General features: G+C 42.5%; 1 protein-coding gene across 1 annotated transcript in view; it reads left to right on the forward strand.

Moving 5' to 3' along the window:
* The window catches only part of CAP2 (cyclase associated actin cytoskeleton regulatory protein 2), a 135,649-nt gene that overhangs the window by 53,615 nt on the left and 56,383 nt on the right, over positions 1-25,651 (forward strand). The window contains exon 4 of the mRNA XM_036123645.2: positions 568-645. Coding sequence (XP_035979538.1) covers positions 568-645 — 78 coding nt within the window. The remainder of the gene's footprint in view (positions 1-567; positions 646-25,651) is intronic.

Genomic DNA, 25,651 nt, shown 5'->3' on the forward strand with positions numbered 1-25,651 from the left:
ATTCCCACAGAATAACATTCAGTCTTTTAACATGAGCAATTCAGTGGTTTTTAGTAGATTCTCCAAGTTGTGAAAGCACCAGCATTATCTGATTCCAGCATCACCCCCAAAAGAAACCTCGTACTCCATTCCTCTCTCCCACCAGCCCCAGGCAACCACGAGTGTCCTTTCTGTCTCTGTAGATTTGCTTATTCTGGACATTTCATATCAATGGAATCATACACATGTGGTCTTTTTTGACCGGCTTCCTTCACTCAGCATGTTTTCAAGGGTCACCCACATTGTAGCATATATCAGCACTTCGTCTCTTTTTAATGCCGACTAATATCCCATTGTATTGATATGTCACATTTTGTTTATCCATTCATCCCTTAATGAACATTCTGGTTGTCTCTACATCTTGACTATCGTGAATAATGCTGCTGCGAACATCCATTAGCAAGGCTTTGTGTGGACATATGTTTTCAATTTGGGGTTCATATCTAGGCATAGAATTGCTGGATCATATGATCACTCTTTGTTCTGAAGCTCAAACATCTGAACTTCCCTCTTCCTCTTGGTTCCCAGGCGGAGATGGTGCATAGCGCTTTCCAGGCTCAGCGGGCTTTCCTTCTGATGGCTTCTCAGTACCAACAACCCCAAGAGGTAAGAGTGTATTTTGAGAGGCAGGGCTGCCTAGACAATGGGCAATACTTGTAAGACAGACAACAAGGAAGCAGCAGAACCATTCACTCTGAGAGTCATCCCCGAAATGAGATACATAGCACGTACATCTATCTCTAATCCAGGACATGGTATGGAACATTTCTTTTGCTTCATCATCTTATAATGGTCAAATTCATACTGTAACAGTGGACATCACCTGTTTAAAAGGTCAATTTATTTATGTCATCTGCAGCCTATTCTTTTTCTTTTATTGAAGTATAATTTACATATACAATGTTATATTCATTTCAGGTGTGTGACATAGTGAATCGACAATTCTATACATTACGCAGTGCTCACCACGATTAAGTGTAGTTACCCTCTGTCACCATGATAAAGAAGATGTGATCAGAGAGATAACTGGATGGATGGATGGATGGATGGATGGATGGATGGATGGATGGGTGGGTGGATGGATAGGCAGATAGATAGATAGATAGATAGATAGATAGATAGATAGATAGATAGATAGATAGATGCTAGTTAGATAGATAGATAGATACACACACACCGCACACACCATGGAATATTAGCCATAAAAGAGAATATAGCCTGTTCTTTTTACTAGTCTCACAACCATTTTATAACCAAGGAAGTATTTACTATTAACTTTTAGTTCACATTTTGTGCTATTTTGTTATCAAAACTTATTCACATCTATCATCATCTATAAATTGCATGTATGAATTTGATTAGCTCCTATTTTGTAGTTAGCGTGGATAAGCTAAGTCAGTGCTTCTTAAATGTATTGTGTATGTGGATCATTTAGAGAGAGTCGGTGCAGTTTTCTAACAACTTTTAACCTACCATCACATTGCCACATAAGGCCCAGAGTAAACTTTAACATAAACATAATAGTGGGTGTTAAGAGCAAAGTGGTGGTTGGCAGGGGTCCTTACCATTCCCCAGGCCATTATAAACTTCCCACCCGGCCCAAACTACAGACATTGTATCATGTAAATAACAACATCATACTCTCTACCAAGGCTTCATAATAACAATATTTTGACCATGCTGATTGTGTAGTGAATGAAATTATTCATAAAAAGTAGATCTACCACCAGCATGCATTGTTAAATAGGAAAAAAATGAGAATTGCTCTTTTGACTAAATATTCTGCATCTGAAGTTTGGTGACAAACTATCTAAAAGGTAATTGGAGTCCCCAGAAATTGCAATTATGTTGATTTACAATGCAAAGGAGCAATTAAGTTTGCTCATCAGCTGACCTTGAGATGGGGAGATAATCCTGGATTATTGGAGTGGGCCTTAGGTAATCGTAAGGATCCTTATATGTGGAAGAGAACAAGCAGAAGAGCCAGAGAGAAATCTGACGTCATGCTGCTGGCTTCGGAGATGGAGGAAGGGACCACAAGGCGAGGAATGAAGCCGCCTGTAGAAGCTAGAAAAAGCAAAGAAACAAATTCACCTGAGAACCCCTCAGAGGAAGGCAGCCTTGTTGACCCCTTGATTTGAGACCCATTTTGGACTTCTGTCTTTCAGAACCAGAAAATAATATACTTGTGTCGTTATGAAGCCACTATGTTTGTGGTAATTTCTTACACAGTAATAGAAAATTAATATAAGCCCCAGTGAAGTACCACAGCATTCTTAGCGGGATGGCAAATGCAGAAAAGTCTGACAATGTCATATGTTAAGAATGTGGGAAGTGTCATGCTATCCTGGTGATAGGTGATAAATTAGTACATCTTCTTTGGAAGAAAAAATTAGTTAAAAAAAGGTAATTGGATATTCATTATAATATAATAGCTTAAATTTAATAGCTCCCTTTAACTTCTAAAACAAACTCCTGAAACTGATAAAGTTTTGCGGAGAATCCTGAGAAACTAGGACTTTGACTTTCAGGGGAGGAAGCTCAGCTCCATAAAGGGGCAAGACCTGAGACCCTAGAACAGGTGTTGTGCAGTGGAATCACCCAGAACATTTTTTTTTTTAAGTACCAGCTCGGGGATCTCACTTCGGGAGGGTCTGGTTTAATTGGTTGGAGGAGTGGTCTTGGCCTTGAGAGTTTTGTGGGTTTGTCAGGTCATTCAAACTTGCAGCCAGAGCTGCCACGGATATACCACTTCCCTCGTGTGAAATGGGGAGTTAGCACCCAGCCCAGACAGGCAGCTTGGTAAGGGTGGAGAGATTGTGTGTTCTGCTGTGGATGCATTTTCCTCCTTGGCCTTCTCAATCCCTGCTTTCCCACGCCTCCCCCGCTCACCCCCCGCTTGGCAAAAGAGACGAGTGAAACTGGAAAATCACAGTGCGATGCATTCTAGATACAGCCTTAGCCCAGCTTTTCTGTGATTAAAGTGGGAGAAGTGACTTCAGTGCATCCCTGGGAGTCTTAGATGGAGGGAAGAACCATGACCTTCCTGGCTGGTGCCCCTCTCGATCCTTTTTTTAAAGACAGAAGATCTCTCCATTGGCCTTGCGGGCCTTGCACATAAAAGTCACTCATTAAATATTGGGTGAATTAGGACAGGTGAGCACACAAATGAATGCAGTGGAACCATTGCATCCCAAAATGAGCTGCACTTGGGGACGCGTGTGGCTTAGCACGTAACTGTGCAGATTCTTGGGTGTAACCACTACAGTTCCCCTTTCTTACCCTCCTGCATTCTTGATAAAAAGGGGACTCGTACCTAGTAAATGTCTTCTATAGCACTCACCTCACCACAGTGCTCCAAGCGCAGTAAACCCCAGCAGGCTCAGGTTGGCACAATGCAAAGCCATTTTTGGATGTCCGCCTCCCTTTCTGTCCTCTGCATCTTTACCCACAGCACCGTCCTAGTACTTCCACTAGATAGAAAACCAGATTGGAGAGGTCATCAGCGCAGTGGTGAAAATAGTCCTCAGCCAAGCCGTGATTTTCCCCATGTGCATTCTAGAAAATGCAGCATAAAGGAAATCGCCGTGAAACAGGTGGTATTTCTCATAGGAACGGTATTATAACCATCCACATCTTCTTCTCTTCCTTCTTTCAGGAGAATAATAACTCCTATAATTTCAATTCACTGGTTTGTGGCAGTGGCTCCCAAACTTTGATGTGTATGAGAATCATATCCAGGGTTGTTAAAACACAGATTTCTGGGCCCCTTCGATAGTTTCTGTTTCAGTAGCTCTTGGTTGAGGCTCAAGCATCTGCATGTCTTAAAAAAGGTTCCCATGTGACGGTGATGCTCCTGGTCCAGGGACCACACTTGAGAAACCTGTGGAATGTGGATTGCACTCAGTTACACCTCTAGCTCAAATTTATTTTAGATGCTTCAGGTTCTCATTTCCGGTTGTCTCTAGGTCACTGATTCTCAAACTTTAATATTCCTTGGAATCACCTGGAGATCTTGTGAAAGGGCAGAGTCTGGTTCAGTAGATCTGGGGTAGGACCTGAGAGTCTGCATTTCTAGCCAGCTCCCGGGTAATGGTGATGCTGGTCATCTGTTGCCAAACTGTGAGCAGCAAGGATTTAGACATCACCACCTAACATCCTCACAAGCACAAAATCCTGTAGTAGTCAAATATCAAACTCCTGTTCTTTCCTCCTGACATTTCTGTTTCAAAGCAGGCAAGGTTATGCTGCAGTAACAGACATCTCCAAAATCCTAGGGACTCACAACAGCGGTGGTTTACTTGTTGCCACCACTACATGGCTATTACAAGGTGGCTTACTTTCTGCTTGGTGAGTTACTAAATCAGGACTCCTGTATTTATTTCCTTAGAGTTAGTAATAGGGCTCCGGGAGAAAAAGGTAGAGAATGAATCTTTAAAAGGAGTTTCAGGCATTGGGAAGGAAGATATTTTAGGGCAGGTGGACCTCCCAGGGGGGTGCCTACTATCCCATATGAAGAGGTCACACTTACACTGCGGAAGCGTAAGGCAAGGTGAGAGCAACATTACTGGTCAGTTGTAGCCTGGGGCTTGTATAAGGTAGGTGCCCAAGATTAGAGGTGAGCACCCTGAGCAGCTGGAAGCTAGCCACCACCTACAACAGAGAACAGCAGTGATAAAATACAGGAACCCACAACAATGCAAGCTTGAAAGTATTCAGTCAACAGGTACTTACCACGTGCATACCATGGGCCAGGCACCATAAAGACACCCATGAGATGGGGCAGAGCTTGATTATTGGGTGGGAAGAGATCTTAGAAATCATCTCTTGCAATACTTTTGATTTAAAGGTGAGCCAGGAGAGGTTCAGAGAGAGGGTAACTGGTTTGCTCATTAGTCCTTAAGCTGATGAGTTGCCCCCCCATATAACCCCTGTCCCCAGAAATCTCAGCCACCATGCTTCATACTGCACAGCTGTCTCCAATGCTCTACACGATGGCTTGAAGCCGGAATACCCGCCTTCAAAGAGACTGCATTTAGTAGGGGGTGACCTTCAGAAAGTAAAAGTATTTTATTATAAGTCATTATCAGCAAACTGCCAGTCAAGCAAGGTAAACCATTAGTGTTACCAAAATCCAGAGAAGAGATCTCATAGACAAAGGTGATGGGGGAAGTCATCACAGAGGAAATAAAATGACAATACAAGAGCAATCATTCAACTGCTTCTGATATAATATTAGTATTACAGGAATATTAATATTAATGATGTGAGTTTAGTTAACACAAACTCAAAAAAAAAAATTTTCTGGGCTAAATATGTTTGGGGAAATCCCATACTCTGTTCAGTAAAAAAATATGTTGAATGTTATGAAACCCACATTTTCCCAAACTTAATTGACCAGGGAGGCTTTTTGAAGAGGGATATGTATTCATGTCCTGCAGAAGGCTGACACACCAGTTTAGAAAATGCACTTGCGCATATCTTTTAGGCTGTTCGAGATGCTTGATGGTTGTTGCTTTAGGTGGATTATAACTTCCGTATGCAAAATTCCAAGATGACCCTAAGATTCCCACCGCCTAATGGACACACCCAGTATAATCCCCTCCCCTTGAGCGTAGGTGGCACCTGTGAAGATGTGGTTGTGTGCATTCCTTTGATTAGGTTATGAGCAGGGTGATGGGGTATCACTCCTGTGATTGTCCTGTCATGTAAGACTGTCGTGGTGGCTGGAGAGAGATTCTCTTGCTGCCTCCGAAGACCTGAGCTACCAAGTTGTCAGAGCCTCGAGACACTGACAGGGACCCCTGCTGACAGCCGGCAATAAAACAGGGATCTCAGTCCTACAACCACAAGGAACTAAGTCCCAACAACAATCACATGAGCCCGGGAGCCCAAGCTCCAGATGGGACACTGCTGACACCGCGATTCAGCCCCGAGACTCTGAGCAGAGAGCTTGGCTTGGCCTTGCCCATATTTCTGACCTATAGACACTGTGAGGTGATAAACGGATGTTGTTTTAAGCCACTGAGTTTGTGGTAATTTGTTATGCAGCAATAGAAAACTAATACAGATTGCCTTCATTCCCTTCTCCTTGCCAGACTTTAATTAATTGGGTTTTTTAATAAGGCCATGAGCCACAGACCAAAGCATGAAGCCTCCCTGCCATTTGCTTTCTCTTCCCTGTCTGTACTCCTACCCCGCTACCCTCATCCCTCCATCTCTCCTGGGAAAAGCAGAATAAGAGGTGTGTCTGCAGCCCTGATTGATAATGATGACATCCATTTTCAAATTTCCTCTCTTACTTTGGACTGAGAAACATGTTTCTTATATTCTCTAACATAAAGGCTTTCAAAATTTTCAACCATGATCCATAGAAAAAGTATATTTTATTTCACCACCAGTTTCACAAAACAACAGTTGTTTTACCAGGTGCACTGCATTCTGATATTTTTCTTCTAGTCCATTCTCTTGATCCATAAGACTGATTTCATGATGGACTAATGTAATGGGTCATCACATTTTGCACTTTGAAAGCCTTCCTCTCATCGATATATTCCAACATTCATGATACAGAACAAGTTATAAAACATGGGCAGGACATCTCATGCTTTTCTTCCCTCCTCTTGTTGTAATTTATAAAAAATAATCTTTGGACAGAAGATTGGCCTAGTCCTTAGAGTATTGTCTAGGAATTTTAGTGACAATTTATCAAGCCTGCCTTTTCCCAGTTGAGGGAAGGATTCTCACATGGAAAATAGCCAGGCCCCCATTCTGTAAGTGCAGAATTGTTCAAGGGAACCTGGCACCCTCAACTATTCATTTATTTTTACAACAGGTGGTTATAGGGAAAATACGTTATTTCTAACTCACAAGCATGAAAAATGAAGTTCAGTGACACATTAATGACCTGGCCATCGGACCTAGATGTGCGCCTGTTCCCTTACCGTGCAAAGTCCTTTTCGCAGCCACCACATGCAAGAAGAGCCACCCTGCACAGTCATTTATAGGAGATGCATGTCAAAATAAAACCTTAGAAGATGTTCACTTGAATTAGGAGACATGTTTTTTTGGCATTGAAACATCACACATCACCTGGGAGAGATGTGAAACATGATCTTTAATCATCTCCAGCCAGGGTGACCCCAAAACTCTGCCCTGAGCTGAAAATGTAATCTCCAGTAGACCAGTGCCTCTGAAGCCATGTATGGGCATCAATCACCCCCAAGGAAGGCTATCACCACGGGGTTCCCAGGAGGTTTCCCTCCCAGGCCCACCACCTCTAGCCCTGGTTAACTTGCAGGAGCAGATGGGAAGCAGTAGTATGGTGAACTGCAGCTGCTGTGGGTAACTACAGTAGGCATTCTTGTTCCCTCCCACATATACTTTTCTTATTTTCTCCAACATGTCTCATGCTACCAAGACCTGACAATGAAATGGTGTGTGGGTGTGTGTGTGTGTGTGTGTTCAAATGGAATTAATGTGCATCAGTACATGCAGAAAAAAAATTAACCCTGTTTCCAAGGTCAGAGAAGATGATTTATGGTCACTGACTGCCACTGTGGATTTTATTCTTTTGAAAAGACTAGGAAGTCTGGGTTTTTTATGCTTCCAGAAGGGCAAGAGAGAGTTTCTTCTCATTGCTCTTCTTTTCTATCTCTATTTGGACTTGGAAAGGAAATAGTACCTTCTTGTGTATAGAGCAGGAATCTAGAACGGATTGTTTGTCCTTTCATTGTTTATACAGTCTGAAAATTAGAAGGGAAGGGAGATAAGAGGCTCCTTTGGCCATACCTCCATCTATGAGTGAATATGCATGCCCCCACCCGGTGCTCTGCTCAAAGCACACATTTAACGGATTTTCTTTTTTTTTTTTTTAAGATTTTATTTATTTATTTGAGAGAGAGACACAGAGAGAGTGAGCATGAGCAGGGGGAGGGGCAGTGGTAGAGGGAGAAACAGCTCTTTGCTGAGCAGGGAGCCTGACTCGGGGCTCGATCCCAGGACCCTGAGATCATGACCTGAGCTGAAGGCACTTAACCGACTGAGCCACCCAGGTGCCCCTCACTTAAAGGATTTTCTAATGCATGGAGCAGTAATCTAATGTATTAATATCCTGTTCATCTTAAACTAAGCAAGAAAGCTTAGTGCAATAACCGTAGGACTTTAGATAATTAATTGGCGCATGACAGATCCAGATTGCTAGTGAGCATAAATATATTTGAGACTTTTATAAAACGTATTAATTTGTGAGGGTCATCAGGAGTAGAAACTTTGGACTTGGATCTACTCATTAACAGTGCAAATCCAAATGTAAGAAAAATAAATTCATCAGCATCTCCTTAAATTGGAGAATCTACTCTTTTTTCCTGAGTACCACCAGCAAACTAATCTGGTAAAGCCCACATTACATTTATACCCAGCCATTCTAACCAAACCAACGTGTTAAGTTGCCCACTTGCAGGAAGACACAGTTAAACTCAGCCCATGTTTCCTTCTCTTTAAAATGGGAGGGGCATCTGGCTGGCTGTTTGGTAGAACATGCAACTCTTGGTCTCGGGGTCATGAGTTCGAGACCCATGTTGGGTGTGGAGTCTACTTAAAAAAATAAAAAATAAAATGGGGATAATCATTCCTCCTTCAGAGAGGTATTGTGAGGATTAAATGAGAAAAAGCACGGGAGTGTCAGGTGACTGAGTAGAAGAATTCGGTGTTAGTCAAGGGAGTCCAACTGCTTTAGGAAATAGTCCCCAGATTTCAGAGGCATACCACAGTGGACATTTTTTTCTTGCTCATGTAAGGTCTGCTCTGGTGGTTTTGGCTGACAGGCTTCTACACGGTCATTCAGGGATCCAGGTTTCTTTTATCTTGTGGTCCCACCTCCTGTAGGTCCTCAGCCATTGAATTGGGAAGAAGAAGGCTGGATCATTCCTGGGAATGTTTGATGGGCCAGGCCTGGAAGTGGCATATGTCACCTCCACCTTCATTCAGTTCCGTGGCCATTCCTAGCTGCAAGGGATGCTGGGAAATGTCATCAGCCTGTATGCCAGGAAGGAAGAATTCACAGGTTTGGTGGGCATCTAGCCAATCTGCCAGCATGGGTAACTTGGTTTGGCTGACATGAGGTCTAGCTCAGTGGAAAAATATTGTCTTTCTAAATAGCCATTTGGATTTTTCCAAATTAATCCCCCAGTAACCCTCCAGAGAAGGACAAGAAAACCTTCAAATCCAACAGCTGAATTTGTTTTTATTGTATCTGGATATAGAGAGAGAGATACAGATATAGATACATGTATACAAATATCTTAAAGTTTTTTTTTAATTAGAGTGATTTCATCCCTTTTGCCTCTGTAGTGTTTTACCCTAACTACAAGGTGTCAAATTATGGTCCGATATTTTAAAATGCCAAGCAAAACAGTTATGTGACTTTGATCTCAGAGCATGCCTTGGGTAAATTAGGTGGTTCTGGTGGCAGGTCTGGAAATTGTAAAAGAAAAGCAAACGAGTGAACAAAGCCAAGCTCCCAAGTGTTCCCTAAGTCCATGCCCAGAAAATGTCACCATGTTGCTCAATCGAAGTTGCTGGATTTTCTTGAGAGATTTGGCCATGATTAGTGCTGCTAAGTTCTATTGTTAGGGAGCATATGACAGATAACATAATGCAATAAAGTAATTCTGGCCCTAATGTAAAATGAATGCTTGCTTTAAAATGTTGCTATAAAGTTTTTTTCCCCCTGAGGACATTGAGAAATCAAGACATCAAGAAAATATTCTGCTGAGTAACCACTGTTAATATGTGCCAAACAAGTATTTCAAATGGACTTTTAAATATGCAATTCTACATTTATCTTGAAAATAGAAAAAAAAAAAAAAAACCCAGAAGAGAAATAAAAGATAAAAAGTTTCTAACCTTTGTATCATACTCAGTAGTGGTATCTCCCCGTGACCTGGGCAGAGGAGAACTTTAGAATCTAACCAGAGGCTCACTGTACAGCCTTTTCCAAACTAACTCTATATTCACACTTCATAAATATGCATAAGTTTCTGCTCTTACTCATGTTGCTAAATGGTCCAGTTGTCTCTTCACTACCAACTCAAAGGCAACCAAAGGCAATATATGGTTTTAATCTCTGGAGAAGAGTATAGACGAAAGTCCAACTAAAATCTGTGCTCAAGTACAGTCTATGAAGAGCAGGTAAAACTTGATAGCTTACTGGTACCCTCAGCATTGCTTTCTTGTAACCAGCAGCTTTCTGAGCTGCATTTCGTGTTGTAGGTGGAGAAGTGGGGGCAAAAAGAAGCCTTTGCTTTCCGTATGAGCCTTTCCATGGCAAGAAAATTACCCTGGTAATTACACCACCCCCCCACCACCCCCCCGGCCTCCCAGCTAGCGCATGTGAAGGCTGGATATAGATGCTGGTTCACGAAAAATAAAGCACCAGAGAGGGAAGGAGAGGAAGAGGTTTGTGTGATATCATCAGGGTCTGCTTGACTTGACAGCCTGAAGCTACCCAGTCAGTGCTGAATGCCAACAGGAAAGCTAATCATTAGTTTATCAGGATGCAGAGAGGAGGTTAATCAGAAAGGAGAGTAATTCTGTCATTCTTCTGCCCAGACTGTTTGTTTTAGCAACATAAAGCTGTGAATGGGCTTGTGAGCTGTGACCGTGGGTTAGTAGCTTTAAAGGTATTTAGAAACGCAGGACTTTGGAGGCAGAAAGGATTTGCTAAGATCCTGTTCTGTTGGACATCACTCATGGTGACTTTTTTTTTTTAATCTGATAAGGCACATTAGCTCATCTCTCTTTGTGTAAGACATGAATTAGATAATGAATGGCTGCCCAAAGGAAGTGAGGTGGTTATCACACACAGGGGATTTGGGGGATTATCTGAGGGGTAAAGGTTAATAAAGAAGGATAACGTCCTTTGTTTTATCAACTATTTCATACGAAGTTTGTTCCATTCCAGACTGCCTTGAAGGCAAATTCTCCATCAAGGCCAGAACTCTGTGTATGGCCAGGGAAATGTTTCATTCTCCGTTCCATCAAGTGTTGGGATCACTTTGCATCTTTAATAAAATGGTTCCTGACTATTTACCATTCTCCATTGTAAAGCTAAATATTTGGTTGCTAGTCACCATAAATCTGCTGGGAAAAAAAAACATCAGAAAGGTCGCAGGCTTTTCTTATAGGACTTGAATCATAAATTAATTTAAAAAGAAGTGGTTGAGTCATTCAACAGATCTTTTAAAAAGCCACGCGTGTCTCAGCCTATAGATTTGCCATTGCTCACGGGTTCAGGAGCCTCAGCTGGGGCCCTCTTTGCAGGACCCCCGCTTCTGTCAACATGTCCCCGGTTGTCTGTGTGGACAGAGCAGACAGGGAGAAGGTAACTGCAGCTGACATTCCAGTCTGGATGCGCCGTCATAAATTACTTAGCAGAGGGCATGGGCCGTTACTTTTTATGGTCATGTTCTATATTTGTATGTGCTGGGGGACGGATCACATGACAAAACCATCATTTGATATTAGTGTTTATGTGCACCGATGAGCGAGAGAGCTAGATTTAAGCTTCACTGTGCAGTACTTTTAATTTCTACAGTTAGCTCTTAATTGAAAATGCAGGCGCTTCCCTAAGTACTAACACTACCAATAATCCAGAATAAAGTTGATGGAGTTGTCCTTAGAAGACAGGTTACCGCCCACCCTAGTTGAAATGCCTGGTGCCTTCCCAAGGTAGTAAAACATAAAGTTTGAACATGAGCAAGCCAACCCTGCCGGAATAATATAGGCTAAAAATTCCCCAGTTTACATCCTCTAGCCCCTCTCCTAACTTGAGCAAGAGAGCATCTTATGAATGGCAGTTTATTTTGAAGGAGTTACATTTCCCAGACATGGAGAGAAGAAAACACACACAGGCTTTTTCCCTTATCTTTCCCACATTGTTTCCCCCACTGCAGCTTAATACTTGGATTTCCAGTGGCAAACACCTAGAGAATGTACTTCTTCTGGGGCCGCCTGGATGGCTCAGTCTGTTAAGCGTCTGCCTTTGGCTCAGGTCATGATCTCAGGGTCCTGGGATCGAGCCCCGCATCGGGCTCCCTGCTCAGCGGGGGATCTGCTTCTCCCTCTGCCTTTGCCCTTCCCCCCCGCTCGGGCTCATGCTCACTCTCTCAAATAAATTAATAAAATCTTAAAAAAAAAAAAATGTACTTCTTTGATGATTATTTCTTTTTACAAATTAAACATGAAAAAAATGTTCTTGTCAGGTTTTGGCAGATTGGCTGTTGTGAGAACTCGTGTTTTCATGTCTGGAATCACTTATTAGATAAATTGGCCTGTGAATAGTTGTGTCAGGTCTTCATTAGGGCATGTTCACCTTCCATACTCCAGCCCTCTTTAATTTTTATTTCTTTGGGCTTTTTTTTTTTTTTAACCCAACATTTACTGGATTCCTGCTCTCTAGCCACCATAGCATTTGGCATTTCTATGTCTATCACTAACTCATGTCTATGAAAATATACTTTGGGAAAACCATGGTGTGGGTGCTGCTGTCTGTCCTGAATCACGGATTCCTGTCCTTCAAGCTGGTCTTAGCTGTTACCACACTCCTGTCCCGGCCGCGACCACCATTCCAGCTTTCCCGCCCACTCTCCTCTATTAGGAAACATATTAACTGTGCCTTCTGATGGTCTCTTCATAGCTTTGAACTTCCTGCGTGCCTGTAGAGTGGTTTCTGTCAAAGCACAGGGAACTTGTTTACCTATTATCCAAAAACATTCCCCTGTTATTCTTTTTTAAGATTTTATTTATGTTTTCATGAAAGAGAGGGTGTGGGGCAGAGGGAGAAGCAGGCTCCCCGCGGAGCAGGGAGCCGGGTGCAGGACTCGATCCTAAGACCCTGAGATCATGACCTGAGCTAAAGGCAGATGCTTAACGGACTGAACCACCCAGGCGCCCTCCCTTGCTATTTTTTATGCATATTTTCCATCCCCTCAACAGGACTCTAAGAGCTTCAAGGATCTTTAGAGTTGATGTGTCTTTGCTTCTAGGACGCAGTGTGGTCCTAACTGTATTGTTTTGCTGTCAGGTTTGCTCAGAAGGGAGGCTCAGGCTCCTGATCACTTTTGGTTTGGGAACTAAAAGCTTGATTAAAGGATTGCAGTGGTACAAGAGGGACCAGAGTGAAATGACACTTTTATTTAGTGATACATCTGTCCTTTCCCCCAAAAAGAGCTCGGTATTTGGAGGTCTACTTGGTAGGGATTGAGATATCACTGAAGGGTATAACTGGTAAAATATAAGTCATGGGTCAACCATGTAGACTTAGCCTTGAAAAAATGTATTCCTAATGGGAATTTGGGGCAGGTAAGTTAGAGGAAGAACAGGTGATACGGTGTTAGTAAGGCATTTTATTTCAAAGATACCATTTCTTTTATGTGCCCTTTCACAAAATGAGTGCCTTTGAGGCCTACCACAGAATGGTCCGTTCCTGGGTTGTGTGGAGCATTTAATGACAAGAAATGATCACAACCAGATTTGGGTGACAGATGTAGCTCAGGCATTCAGTGATTCTAGAATATAGGTTCTGGGAAGAATGAGCTGATTAAATTCACATGGTCTGTGGAGATACAGCTGGCCTAATATTTAAATGCTGTTGAAAAATGTTCCAATTAGATGGCTTCTTCCCTGTGCAGAGTTTTCATGTAATTGTGAAAAACGGTCCTTGCTTGAGACTGAAATTGTCATGAGTGTCCACTGTCAGCCTTCTGAAGCTGGTCATGATGCATTTGGAACCAGAGGCTGCAGTGCAGAAGAACTTTCGGCTTTATCCCATCTCTGCCCACTGGATTCTCTCTACAGAATAATGGGCCGCACGTCACACAAATTGGATTTAAGTGATTCGAACAACAGGAGTCCCGTCATTTTCTTTGGCTGGATTGCCTATGGTTGACTGTGTACAGGATTCCTCTTGGAAAGTCATAAATTGGATTCTGTTTTCCCATAGGAACAGGGATATCATTTGCAACTTCATATTTTACCAACGTGACAGCAAATAAAGCACAGACAGGACAAACTGTACATCATAAAAGCTGGGATACAACTAAAACGTTAGAATTATTTAAAATGGGAAAATGTGGCTCCAAGTCCTGTCAAGTGGTCATAAATATACTGCTCACTTTAATTACAAGTCCCTAATGAATTCTAGCTGCATAGACAGCTCATAAAAAAGTCCATATCATAACTTACCTATCTGAAACTGATGGCGGCCTATAGTAGATACTCATCACTAATGATTTTACTTGACTTTATAGAATTTGGAGGGTCTTTTTTTTTCTTTTGGTAGAGATATGCTGGATAATCCATGTCTTTAAAATACTTTTTGTGGGAAAGTGAAAGCCCTTGCCTTTTCTTTTCCTCTCTTGACAGCATTTCTCTGTCCCTGACAGAGACTTTCAGAAACCTTCTGTAACCCTCTAGGACGATACTTGAGATTGAAGTATCCTTTTCAAAAATAGCAACCAAAGAATCACAGCCTTCAGAGACCTTACCAAGAAGTCCATTTGGGACAATTCTTTTGGCTCTGGTTCTCAGTCAACTTTTCTCTGTTCTTCCATCTCCCAAGATTTAAGGGGGGTGGGGTGGGTACCTGGGTGACTCGTCGGTTAAGCGTCTGCCTTCGCCTCAGGTCACGATCTCAGGGTCCTGGGATCGAGCCCCACATCGGGCTCCCTGCTCAGTGGGGAGTCTGCTTCTCCCTCTGCTCATGCTCTCTAAATAAATAAGTAAATAAATAAATAAAATCTTTTTTAAAATTCTAAAAAAAAAAGATTTAAGGGGGGAAAGGAGTCAGAGAAGAGCAATGGGAGGGACATGAAGAAAGAGGGTAGAGAAAGACAACCATATCCCTATGGTTGATCAGGTAGAAGCCAGGGAGGGAGCCAAGCATGTGGCCGTACACCTTAGAACGTTTTAGCCCATGACTCCTCTGAACCACTTGGCTCTCATTTTCTTCTTTGTGTCTTTGTCCCCCATCTGTAGCCTGCAAGGTGGGGGGAAAGGAAAGCGTAGGCGTTACTCAATAAGAGGCAGGGGTGAAGGGGTGGAACTGTGAGATATGGGGCTGTTCCAACATGTCATCGAAAGACTTTCACTTCCTTTGACTTGTTTTTAATGTCTTTATTTTGAGTCAGGTTACCCCACACTTTGTGGTTTTCCCTATATTGACTGAGTCTTTATGTACTTACGTTGTCCCTGGCACCGAATCCATTTGATTGTTGACGTAGGTAGTGAGTAATCGCTTAGTCCCAGGGAGGGACTAAGGTAGTAGAATGTGATTCTCCAGTGGTTCTGAGCAATGACTGCCCAGCCTGTGCCCAGTGTCCGTAATAGGTGCTCAATAAGAAATAGGGTGAGTAAACCATGTTAAAACCAACCGGGCCCGGATATTCAGGATGATTAAAACGTTCCCCCATTAAATCAGTCTCTGAGAGCCTCCTCTTATCTTTGTGTTTGTGGAAAAAGTACATAGAAAGTCAACCCCAATCACTTTTTACAGTAGGAGAATTTCTGAAAGAGGAGATTCTTCTTTCCATTATTTATGGAATGAGTGTTTTCTAGCAAAAAGGAGATTCACACTCAACAAGACCATCATGAAAGGCCTTAGTGTAATTATCCCTGGCTATGGATTGGTTATGAACAAATACACTTATTCCCATGTAGATAAGGAATAAAGCACAGAAAGATGACTTGTCTGGTATCCTTCAATGAGAGCAAAAAAGTGGAAAGCCAAAATTTTCCAATTCTGAGCATGAATGTATCATCCCAATCTCTCTTTGGTTTGTTTTTTTGGTTCTTTTTTTTTTTTTCTTTAAATGCTAATTAAATTTTATTCTTCCCACCTGAACATCAAGATAACTGGCTTATATGATCTCCCCAGTAGATATCACTACAAATTTCACCAGTGAGCTGTTTAATTGCTCTGAGGTGCTTTATGTGGTTTTAATCTTGTTTGGTTTTCCTAAGTGGAACATTTATTTTACTATCGATGGGACCTGGAGATAGATTTGTCTCATTTAAAAAGAGTACTTTTGCTGACATTTTCTACAACCTGCCAATTTTCTTGTCTCTTCAAAGAGGATGACCACTGTTCCATTTTGTCCCTGATTTTTGGTTTTGTTAAAAAAAAAAAAGTGAATTGAAAAAATTCTAAAGGAAATAATGTAATGAACACCATGCTCTAAGGACTTAAATTATTTCACATTCTCCTCAGTTCTGTGTCAAAGTACTTTTTCTGCTCTTGGTATATAACATAACTAAATATTCACATTTTCTCTTATCACCCTAATCCGTGTATTTGTCATTGTAGTAGACATTCTGTATTCAGTAATTATATATGACATGATTTGATTAGACATTCTATTTTTGAGTTACTTTTGGTTAATCATAAATTCTTCTGATCCATATCTTCCTTTTTTGATTCTCTAAGAAATTTGAGCCTATATATGTAAAACATAATTTACTTTTTTAAAGAAGATTGAATAGAGAAGACCATCAAACAGATCAGCTTTTATAAAGAGCAAACACCTCCCAATGCCCTCAGCCAAGCTTGGGGAGAAATCCCGAAGAATTGGGACAAAAAAAAAGATTTAAGGAGTCAGGTTCTAGAAGAAACGTAAGGGACAGAAAAAAATAAAATTAAAATAAAAGAAATGTAAGGGCACAGGGGTTGGGCTGTGGCTTGCTTCTTTATTGATATTATTGCTAAGAAAAAATTTTCTAATTGTATGGTATTACTTAAATAGGATTCAGTAGGTATATGTTTATTAAAAGTGACTTTGTCTCCCTTATTTAATAAGTGGTGGGGAGAGATCTGTTTTTAGTGAAAAGAAAATACTTTTTAATTCTGTCATTTAGGTTGTTTTGTAGGTCTGTTAGTTTTTCCTTAACTTTTGTAAGTTTTGCTTTTGTCTCTATTCTTTGTCCAGGCATGTGCTGAATAGAGTTTGTTATGCAATTACCCATTCATTTATTTCTTCTTGCTTTTCCCCCCACTTCTCTTACATATATTTTTTTTCATGTTGCTTGGGACATAAACATTTACTATTTTAGGTAGGTTGTGTCTATGGTAATCCTATAGCAACCCTTCACTTTTATTCAGAATTCTCTTTTTAATCTGGTAACATCATAAGTACCCCATTTGTGTGACCACCTCCTAATTTCTCTGGACCCTTATCTAATCAATCATTCCCCTCTTCTTCTCCCTACTGACTCCTTCTGTTTGGTCTACAAATCAAATCAGGGTGCTTTTTCCTTTAAAACAAACAAACAAAAAAAGGCTGCCAAAATCCTTGACCACCTAAACCATCTCTTTCCTTCCCTTCACCACCAAACAGCTTAAGAACTCTGTCCTCCCTGATTTCATGTCCTCACTTCCCTGTCACTCTTCAGTCTCCTGTCCTCTGTTTTCCCTCCTTATCATTTCACCAAAAAAAAAAAAAAAAAAAAGACTTTCCCAGTGCCCTGGTATCTTCCTGATTGTCTTCATTCCATTCAACCTCCTTAAGGAAATTTCATCACTGACCATCACCCTCCTCAAAGTATTTTCTTCCCTTGCAAATGAAACTCTATTCTTTGTAAGTTGTCTACTTTGTTTAATTTTCTGACTTCTCTTTCGAACTGTACCCCTGAATTGCATATATTCCCTCAAGATTTCATTCTTTATCATCAGAAGAGGATTTTCTCAAGCCCACTCTCTCCCTGGTCAATATTGTCAGTTTCCATGGTGGTATACCAGTCACCCCTGTGGTAATGGTGCCAACTGTGCATCTCCAGACTCGGGCCCTTACTCCTTAACCCCAGGTCTGGATGCTGCACATGGACCTTAAATGCACCTTGTCCAGAACCACACATACACACTTCAGCCAAACTGTCCCCCAACCCCAGTTCTTTCTCTCAAATGATGGAACCACAAACCACCTGTCACTTGAACTAGAAATTCCTAAGTCCTGGACTCTCCTCCTTTTCCTTCAGCCCCCACATCTAACCAACACCCTGACCACAAGAGTCTATGGGATCTGAAACCTTTGCTTCATTCCCATTGCCCTAGTGCAGAGAGGAGGAAAGCATGGTTGGGGGGGGGGGTGCAGAGAGGAGGGTTTTAAATTTTTTAATATAAATGTATTCCAAGCTTGCTCTTTAAACAATTGTGAATAAAGGACAGGAGGAGAAGAGAGAAATGTCATTGCTCACTGACAAACCCTATAGGAATGGACTCTCCTAACTACTCTCTCTGTGCCCCACTCTCTCATCGTAGGCACTGTGATGAAACAAAGTCAACACACAGGAAAGAAACTAACCTGGAATCCTGCAGTCAATCCCATAGATTGCAGTCAATCCCATAGGACTACATTCAGGGCCCTTTGCAATTTACTGTTTCAGCGTCTGAGTCCCCTCCCCTCCCCAATCCCCTTCCCCGAACAAATCTAATACCCCCATCACACTGGGCAACCAAAGTTCTCCAGGACAGTATACTTTCATGTCTGTGTTAAAGCAATGAGAGGCCCGAAGTGTCCATCTTTCTCTTTCTAATCCATTTATGTTTTCATTTTGATGGAGGTATCATAGTCCATCATTTGACTAGCTCTGCTTAGAGACACCAAGGGTCTCTTTCTCTAGGAGCTCAAGGTCTCATGAGAGCCAAAGATCAGTCTAAATGTGGTGCACTATAACCGAGGCTAAGCTGATGGGGCCCCTCGGTAGCAGACTTGAGCACTGCCGAGGGCTTGGGGAAGTTGGAGACGTGGTCATGGAGAAGGGGACCCTGGGACCCAGTCTTGCAAGATAGGCAGGATTCAAGTGTGTGAAATTGCATCTAACAAATGGAAAAGCCAAGAGTATCTCTGCTCTTGTGGTTAAGTGGGTGAAATCTCAGACCATTCTCCCCCACCCCATTGATCAAAATGACTTGGTGCTAAATATATTTCTTTTCAACAACAGATTGTTGGATTTTTTTTTTTGATCTCATCAACTACTTTTTTGTTTTAATAAGCAGGTTCAGGCTGTTCATATTTATCTTTGAGACATTATGTATCCTTAAGCCCAAGTCACTTTGTCTTTTATTGTGGTCATTTGCTGCTTTCTCTTTTCATTGCTTCCTTTTCTGTCATGGATTTTAAACTCTTTGTGTCTTTTTGAGCTAGGCCAAAGGCTAACCTTAAGTGGTCTGTTTGTTAACATTTTAACATTAATGCATTTCAGAAGAACCTATTTATTTCTACTATTAACTAAATAAACTTTGATTCCCTTTTAGGAACCAGAAGGAGTCTTTTTGTTCCCTCCTATTTTGTAGTTATTATCTGAGATCCTTTTGAGGTTCTGCTAATACCTGATAGTTCCAAGAATTTATTTCATAACTTACCAACTGTTTTCATTATTAGTGAAAGGATTATTAATTAATCCTTGCTTAATACTCTAATTCATTTGTTTCTCAAAGAGATCTTTAAATCTCTGTCTAGCCTTAATTATCCCCTGCAGTGACATAATGGGTATGAGTCTTTGTGACCCACTGTTTCTATTTTTAGTTGGCCAATTGTTTCAAGTCCACTAAATCTTAAAATATTCTCCTCTGCCCTCAAAGAGCAAGGTGACCCTGGTCAAGTATTTTTTTCTTGGCTTTGTCATAGTTTCTCCACCCAGGCCTATTCTCCTCCAAAGTCTAAGGAGGGAAATGGAATTGCTTGTTATCCTTACAGCGTTAAGTACCAATTTCCCTTATTTGTGGTCACTTTAATACTTTGCCTCTGTCTTCACATATTTTTTAAGTGATAGACAAGCCTATGAAGGGAAATTTGGGCACAGCAAGTCACTCACTACTGAGTAGATTTGTCTGGGTTCTCATATCTATGCCAAAGGTCTGTTTCCAGTCAAGAAATTTGCTGTTATCTCTGTTCCTAATTTTGCACTCATTACAATCCTCTCCTGACTCCACTGTGTGCCTCTTCTTCAAAGCTTGAGATTCTCTCTTCTATTTGCTAGGTGTATGAGTCTGCTAGGGCAGCCATAACAAACTACCATAGGCTGAGTGGCCTAAACAGCAGAAATTTATTGTCTCACAGTCCTGGAGCCTAGAAGTCCAAAATCAAGATGTCGGCAGAACTCTGGAAAACAGTATGGAGGTTCCTCAAAAAGTTGAAAATAGAGCTACCATATGATCCAGCAATTGCACTACTGGGTATTTACCCCAAAGATACAAAAGTAGGGACCCGAAAGGCTACGTGTACCCCGATGTTTATAGCAGCAATGTCCACAATAGCCAAACTGTGGAAAGAGCCAAGATGTCCATCAACAGATGAATGGATAAAGAAGATGTGGTATATATATACAATGGAATATTATGCAGCCATCAAAAGGAATAAGATCTTGCCATTTGCAACGACGTGGATGGAACTGGAGGGTATTATGCTGAGCGAAATAAGTCAAACAGAGAAAGACACGTATCATATGACCTCACTGATATGAGGAATTCTTAATCTCAGGAAACAAACTGAGGGTTGCTGGAGTGGGGGGTGGGGTGGGAGGGATGGGGTGACTGGGTGATGGACACTGGGAGGGTATGTGTTCTGGTAAGCGCTGTGAATTGTGCAAGACTGTTGAATCGCAGATCTGTACCTCTGAAACAAATAATGCAATATATGTTAAGAAAGAAAAAAAGAAGAAGAATGTAGCAGGAGGGGAAGAATGAAGGGGGGGAAGTCGGAGGGGGAGAAGAACCATGAGAGACGATGGACTCTGAAAAACAAACTGAGGGTTCTAGAGGGGAGGGGGGTGGGAGGATGGGTTAGCCTGGTGATGGGTATTGAGGAGGGCACGTTCTGCATGGAGCACTGGGTGTTATGCACAAACAATGAATCATGGAACACTATATCTAAAACTAATGATGTAATGTATGGGGATTAACATAACAATAAAAAAAAAAAAAAAAAGATGTCGGCAGAGCCGTGCTCCTTCTGAAGGTGTTAGGGAAGGATCTTTGCCAGACCTCTCTCCTGGCTTCTGGTGATATGCCAACAATCTGGTATTCCTTAGCTTGTTGACACATCACCTTGATGTCTTCATGTTCACCTGGCATTCTCCCAGGATGTGTGTCTGCTTCTCCAGAGTTCCCCTTTTCAGAAGGACAACAGTCATAAGGGATTAGGAGCCCACCCTACTCCAGTATGACCTCATCTGAACCAATTACATCTGCAACACCCCTGTTTCCAGATATGGTCACATTCTGAGGTACTTGTGGTTAGGACCTCAACATCTGAATTTAGGGGAGACATAACTCAGTGGTTTAACACTAGGTTTGTAGGGCCTGTTCCAATATTACTATCTGTGCAATACAGCCATAATTTGGGCCAGTTGTTCCGGCATGTCAGATGGTAACACTAACCATCTGGGCTGCGCCAATCCTCCTCTTTGTGTTTGTATTCATTTGTGATATTTGCAAGTTTTGCCGAGCTTCATATCACTCCTGATTTCTCCGCAGTGATAACTGTGTCTTCCACCTCTCTTTGGAAGCTGTTGTCCTTGGCTCACTCACACATGTTTAGGCGGATAGCCTCAGGCCCATGGAGTTTTGCTCACTCCCCTTTAAATTACAAAACTGTTACATAGGACTCAGGCTGCTAATTGGTGAATTTTATCTGTTTGACTTACTTATTATTTATGAAGCTCATTATATTGTGGTGGTTGTGTCTTGTTTCTCTATTTCAAGTCATTTTATTGGGGTGGGGGGATGCTAATCCCCAAATTCCTTCTCGAGAGGGTCCAGGGTACATAATAAGCAGCTCTTTTCTTTAATTTTTTTTTTCCCCTCCACGGTTTCCTTTCTAATTTTTCTGGGCAGTTCTATAAGAATCTTTGTGACTCCCAAGATGTCATGTGTATACATGGAACACTTGTAAACGTGGAGGAGAGCCCTCCCTGGTGTGCAAGTGGCCACACCCCAGGGAGACACAGCCCGCCATAGACCTGCTCTGCAGAGTGCAGATAAGTCAGTGATAAAGGATCCAGTTTGGGATTCATTATTACAACGGATATGGCTGGGCTTAGGCCCCTGTGCGAAAGAACCAAATACTACTCCATAAAGCGAAGGCATGGAAGGATGGAAATTCAAGGCTGCGTGGAGCCCTGGGACCCCTTGATATAGCCCTTGTCACATGCCCAGCTCCTGCCACTAGAGCGCGAAGCCCTCAGGAAGGCCAGCCCTACCAGCAGGTCAGAGATCTTTCCCTATACTGCCAGCAATAGTGGTTTCATGTCAGGAACCACCAGCTCACTGATCAGTAAAAGAGGACCAGGCTTATAAACTATGGACAAGGGGACCCTGAGAAGAACCACGGGAGCTTGCCCCAGAATATAGCCCTCTGGGTTTTCTTCTGTATCTCCCCACTGTGCCCTCTGGACACATACAAGTCACTCCTATTTGGAGTTGTGTAAGTCCAGTGGGAAGAGAAGTCCCAGAGAGCCTGGTGGGAAGAACTGACCCGTCTCCGTGTTTTGTCCCTGGGGACATGTCTAGCCTGCTAGTCCAAGACGAGAACCATTTTTGCAAACCCAAATGGAAGAGGATGACTGCATTTGTTTTCTTCCCAGAACTCTTCCCTGACGGTGAAGATGTTTGTGGGCAGGGAAAGATAGAAGCGAATCCTTTCTGTACCACTTTCAAGAGTCGGCTCCTGTGCATTCGACCCCTGGGTGGGGCCGCCCTCTCAGGCAAGCCCTTGTAACGAGCTCCCTCGTCCTGAATCGTTGGAACCCGCAGCCTGGCTCAAATGACCACGGGCTGCCTCTTTGTCAGACACGCTGTGCATCTGGCGGCGTCGCCGGGGTAATGTGATCCGGCTCACAATTTTAATTTTAACCAAAAATACATCTGTCAGGCTCATTTCAGCTGACAGGATAAATATCATATTTCTTTACTAGTTTGTAAACACCTTGCTTTTCATCTGGATCTAACATGTTCCCAGGTGTTTTACCAATGGAAAAATCGAACAGAATACATATGGGGCTGAGGGTGTGTGTTGTGTCAGTCACGTGTGTGGGTAGCTTTATGGGGAACTGGGTCCCGCGCATGCAACGCACAGGTGCCTGACCAGGAGATCTGACTGGGACAGCATCGTGGAATTGTCTTGAGTCAGAAAACTCAGTAGACAAAATGGTTTTGAGACCACCCCACAGCTGCATGTAGGTCCCTGGAGTTGTCCCTGTTACAGGTGAAGGAGGATTAGGTCACGGTCTCGGGAACCACATCCCCATTGCTTCTCTGGACACAAACTGTTCTTCTTTTGTTTCTTTGTTTTTTTGTTTTTTGGGTTGTTTTGTTTTGTTTTTAAGTAGGCTCCATGCCCAGCGTGGAGCCCAACTCGGGGCTTGAACTCACGACCCTGAGATCAAGACCTGAGCTGAGATCAAGAGTTGGACTCTTAACCGACTGAACCACCCAGACGCCCCAGGACACAAACTGTTCTTAACCAAAGATAGTTTTCTTTCACTGCCTTTGAAAATCATTCTTTCTGATTTTCTAGCGTGAAGATTCTTCTAAATGAATCCAAAATGCAAGACCAAATGCTATCGTCCGATATCTCTGCTCACCATGAGAGTACAGATATAGCATGGACAGTACGTGTTTTGTAAAGTGGGAGAGCTCAGCAGGGAGAGAATTGGAGAGAAGTGAAACGGCAAACAGAAATAGTAAACAGATTTCCTAGTCCTGAGGGATTCCTCTCCCCCAGTCCTAATATAAACAGCATAAATACTGATGGCATGCTGCGTGACTATTTATAAGGAACCTTTTAATTCAAGGATCCCAAAATTCTTTTATCACCTCTGAGTTTGCATAATGTCACTCCAGAGCGCATGCATAGTAATGTTACACTCCACTCACAGATGGAGACAGCAAACCTCACAGATGTTCTATCACAGAACTTGCCAGAGACCTGCGGTGATTGATGAGGCTTTTACCAGCCTCAGGCGCACGCTTCTGGTTACCAGTGCCACCAGCTTTCCCCCGCCAGTCTTGATAGCCAGTGACACTCTGGCCCAAGATGGCAAGGGAGCTGGTGCTGAGAACCGGGCCCAGGGCTAGCCCCGGGGTACAGTGGGAAGAGTGAGTGTGGGTCTCACCCTCTCAGCTCCCATCATCAACACCCTTTTCCTGCCATGCAAGCTCCCCGCTCCCGTCCACTTTTCCTCTTTTCTTATCAACTCCTTTATTGCTCTTGGTTGATTTGCACTGACCCTGAAAAAGGGCTAATTGATAACTCAAGGGTTAATAATTATTTTTTTTTAATATTTTATTTCTTTATTTGAGAGAGAGTGGGGAAGGGGCAGGAAAATTTATGTATTTATATGAGAGAGAGAGAGAAAATCCCAAGCAGATTCTTTGCTGAGCCCGGAGCCCGATGCGGGGCTCGATCTCACGACCCTGAGATCATAACCTGAGCTGAAATCAGGAGTCGGACGCTTAACTGACTGAACCACCCAGGCACCCCAAGGGCTGTATTGTCATGGTCACCTCTGGCTTGCAGGATGAGCAGCTGTGGATGGAGGGTGCCGTGTCTGTTCTGCTCATCGCATCTAGCAGTTTCCCTTGATTTGATCAGCAGGAGGCAGTTGCAGTTTTAAATAAATACCATACTTTTCCAAAAAGTATATGTATTTTGGAAGGAAAATCTAAATGGCAGCCATGTCTCCCCAGTCTTACCTCCTATTCCCTGTTTCAAATGCTCTTTCCCTTCATTGTCAGGAACCAGAGACTCGTAGAACCTTCTGTTGAAGTAGCCCTCAAACTCCACCTCCATGACAGGCTCTGCTGGGCCCCCATATAGTGTAGGGGCTTCTGAGGCTGAGGAAGGAGAAGGGAAGAAGGAATGGGGGAGAGTGAGCTGTGCATCTTCCCACCATCCATGGTGCCACACTGCTCAAAGAGTGAAGGAGTATAAATGGAGCATACCAGTTCTAAGAACCTAAACATTCCTCGTATTACAACAATGTCCCATGTTTGTGGCCAAACATGTTCTAAGAAGCAAAAAAAAAAAAGGGAAAAAATCCTACAAAATAATAGGAAGTAAAACTCTAGGAATTTGTGAGCGTTTATAATTTAAATATCTTCAGGTGAGAAATCTAAGTAAATAACATAATATTCAATCATTGTCAAGGATATCATAAAAACACTGTAGGACTACTTATAAAAGATCCCAAATTGAGGGAACACCTGGGTGGTTCAGTTGGTTGAGCGTCTGCCTTCAGCTCAGGTCATGATCTCAGGGTCCTGGAATCAAGCCCCATGTCAGGCTCCCTGCTCAGCAGGGAGTCTGCTTCTCCCTCTCCCTCTGCCCCTTCCCTGACCCCCTCCCCCCCGCTCGTGCTCTTGCTCTCCCTTTCAAATAAATAAATAAAATCTTTTAAAAAAAAGATCTCAAATTCCATCACATGGGATCAGGAAAGGCTAGGGATCTAAAAATGTTTTCTCTTATTAACTCTTGACCATAACCCAGAGGCCAGCTGAAGTCACTCTGCCCCTTAAGATTCAGGCAAGATGGGCTTGAATTCTCATTCCGCGTCCTGCGGA

This window comes from Halichoerus grypus, chromosome 9, assembly GCF_964656455.1.
Source record: "Halichoerus grypus chromosome 9, mHalGry1.hap1.1, whole genome shotgun sequence".
NCBI classification, from domain to species: domain Eukaryota; kingdom Metazoa; phylum Chordata; class Mammalia; order Carnivora; family Phocidae; genus Halichoerus; species Halichoerus grypus.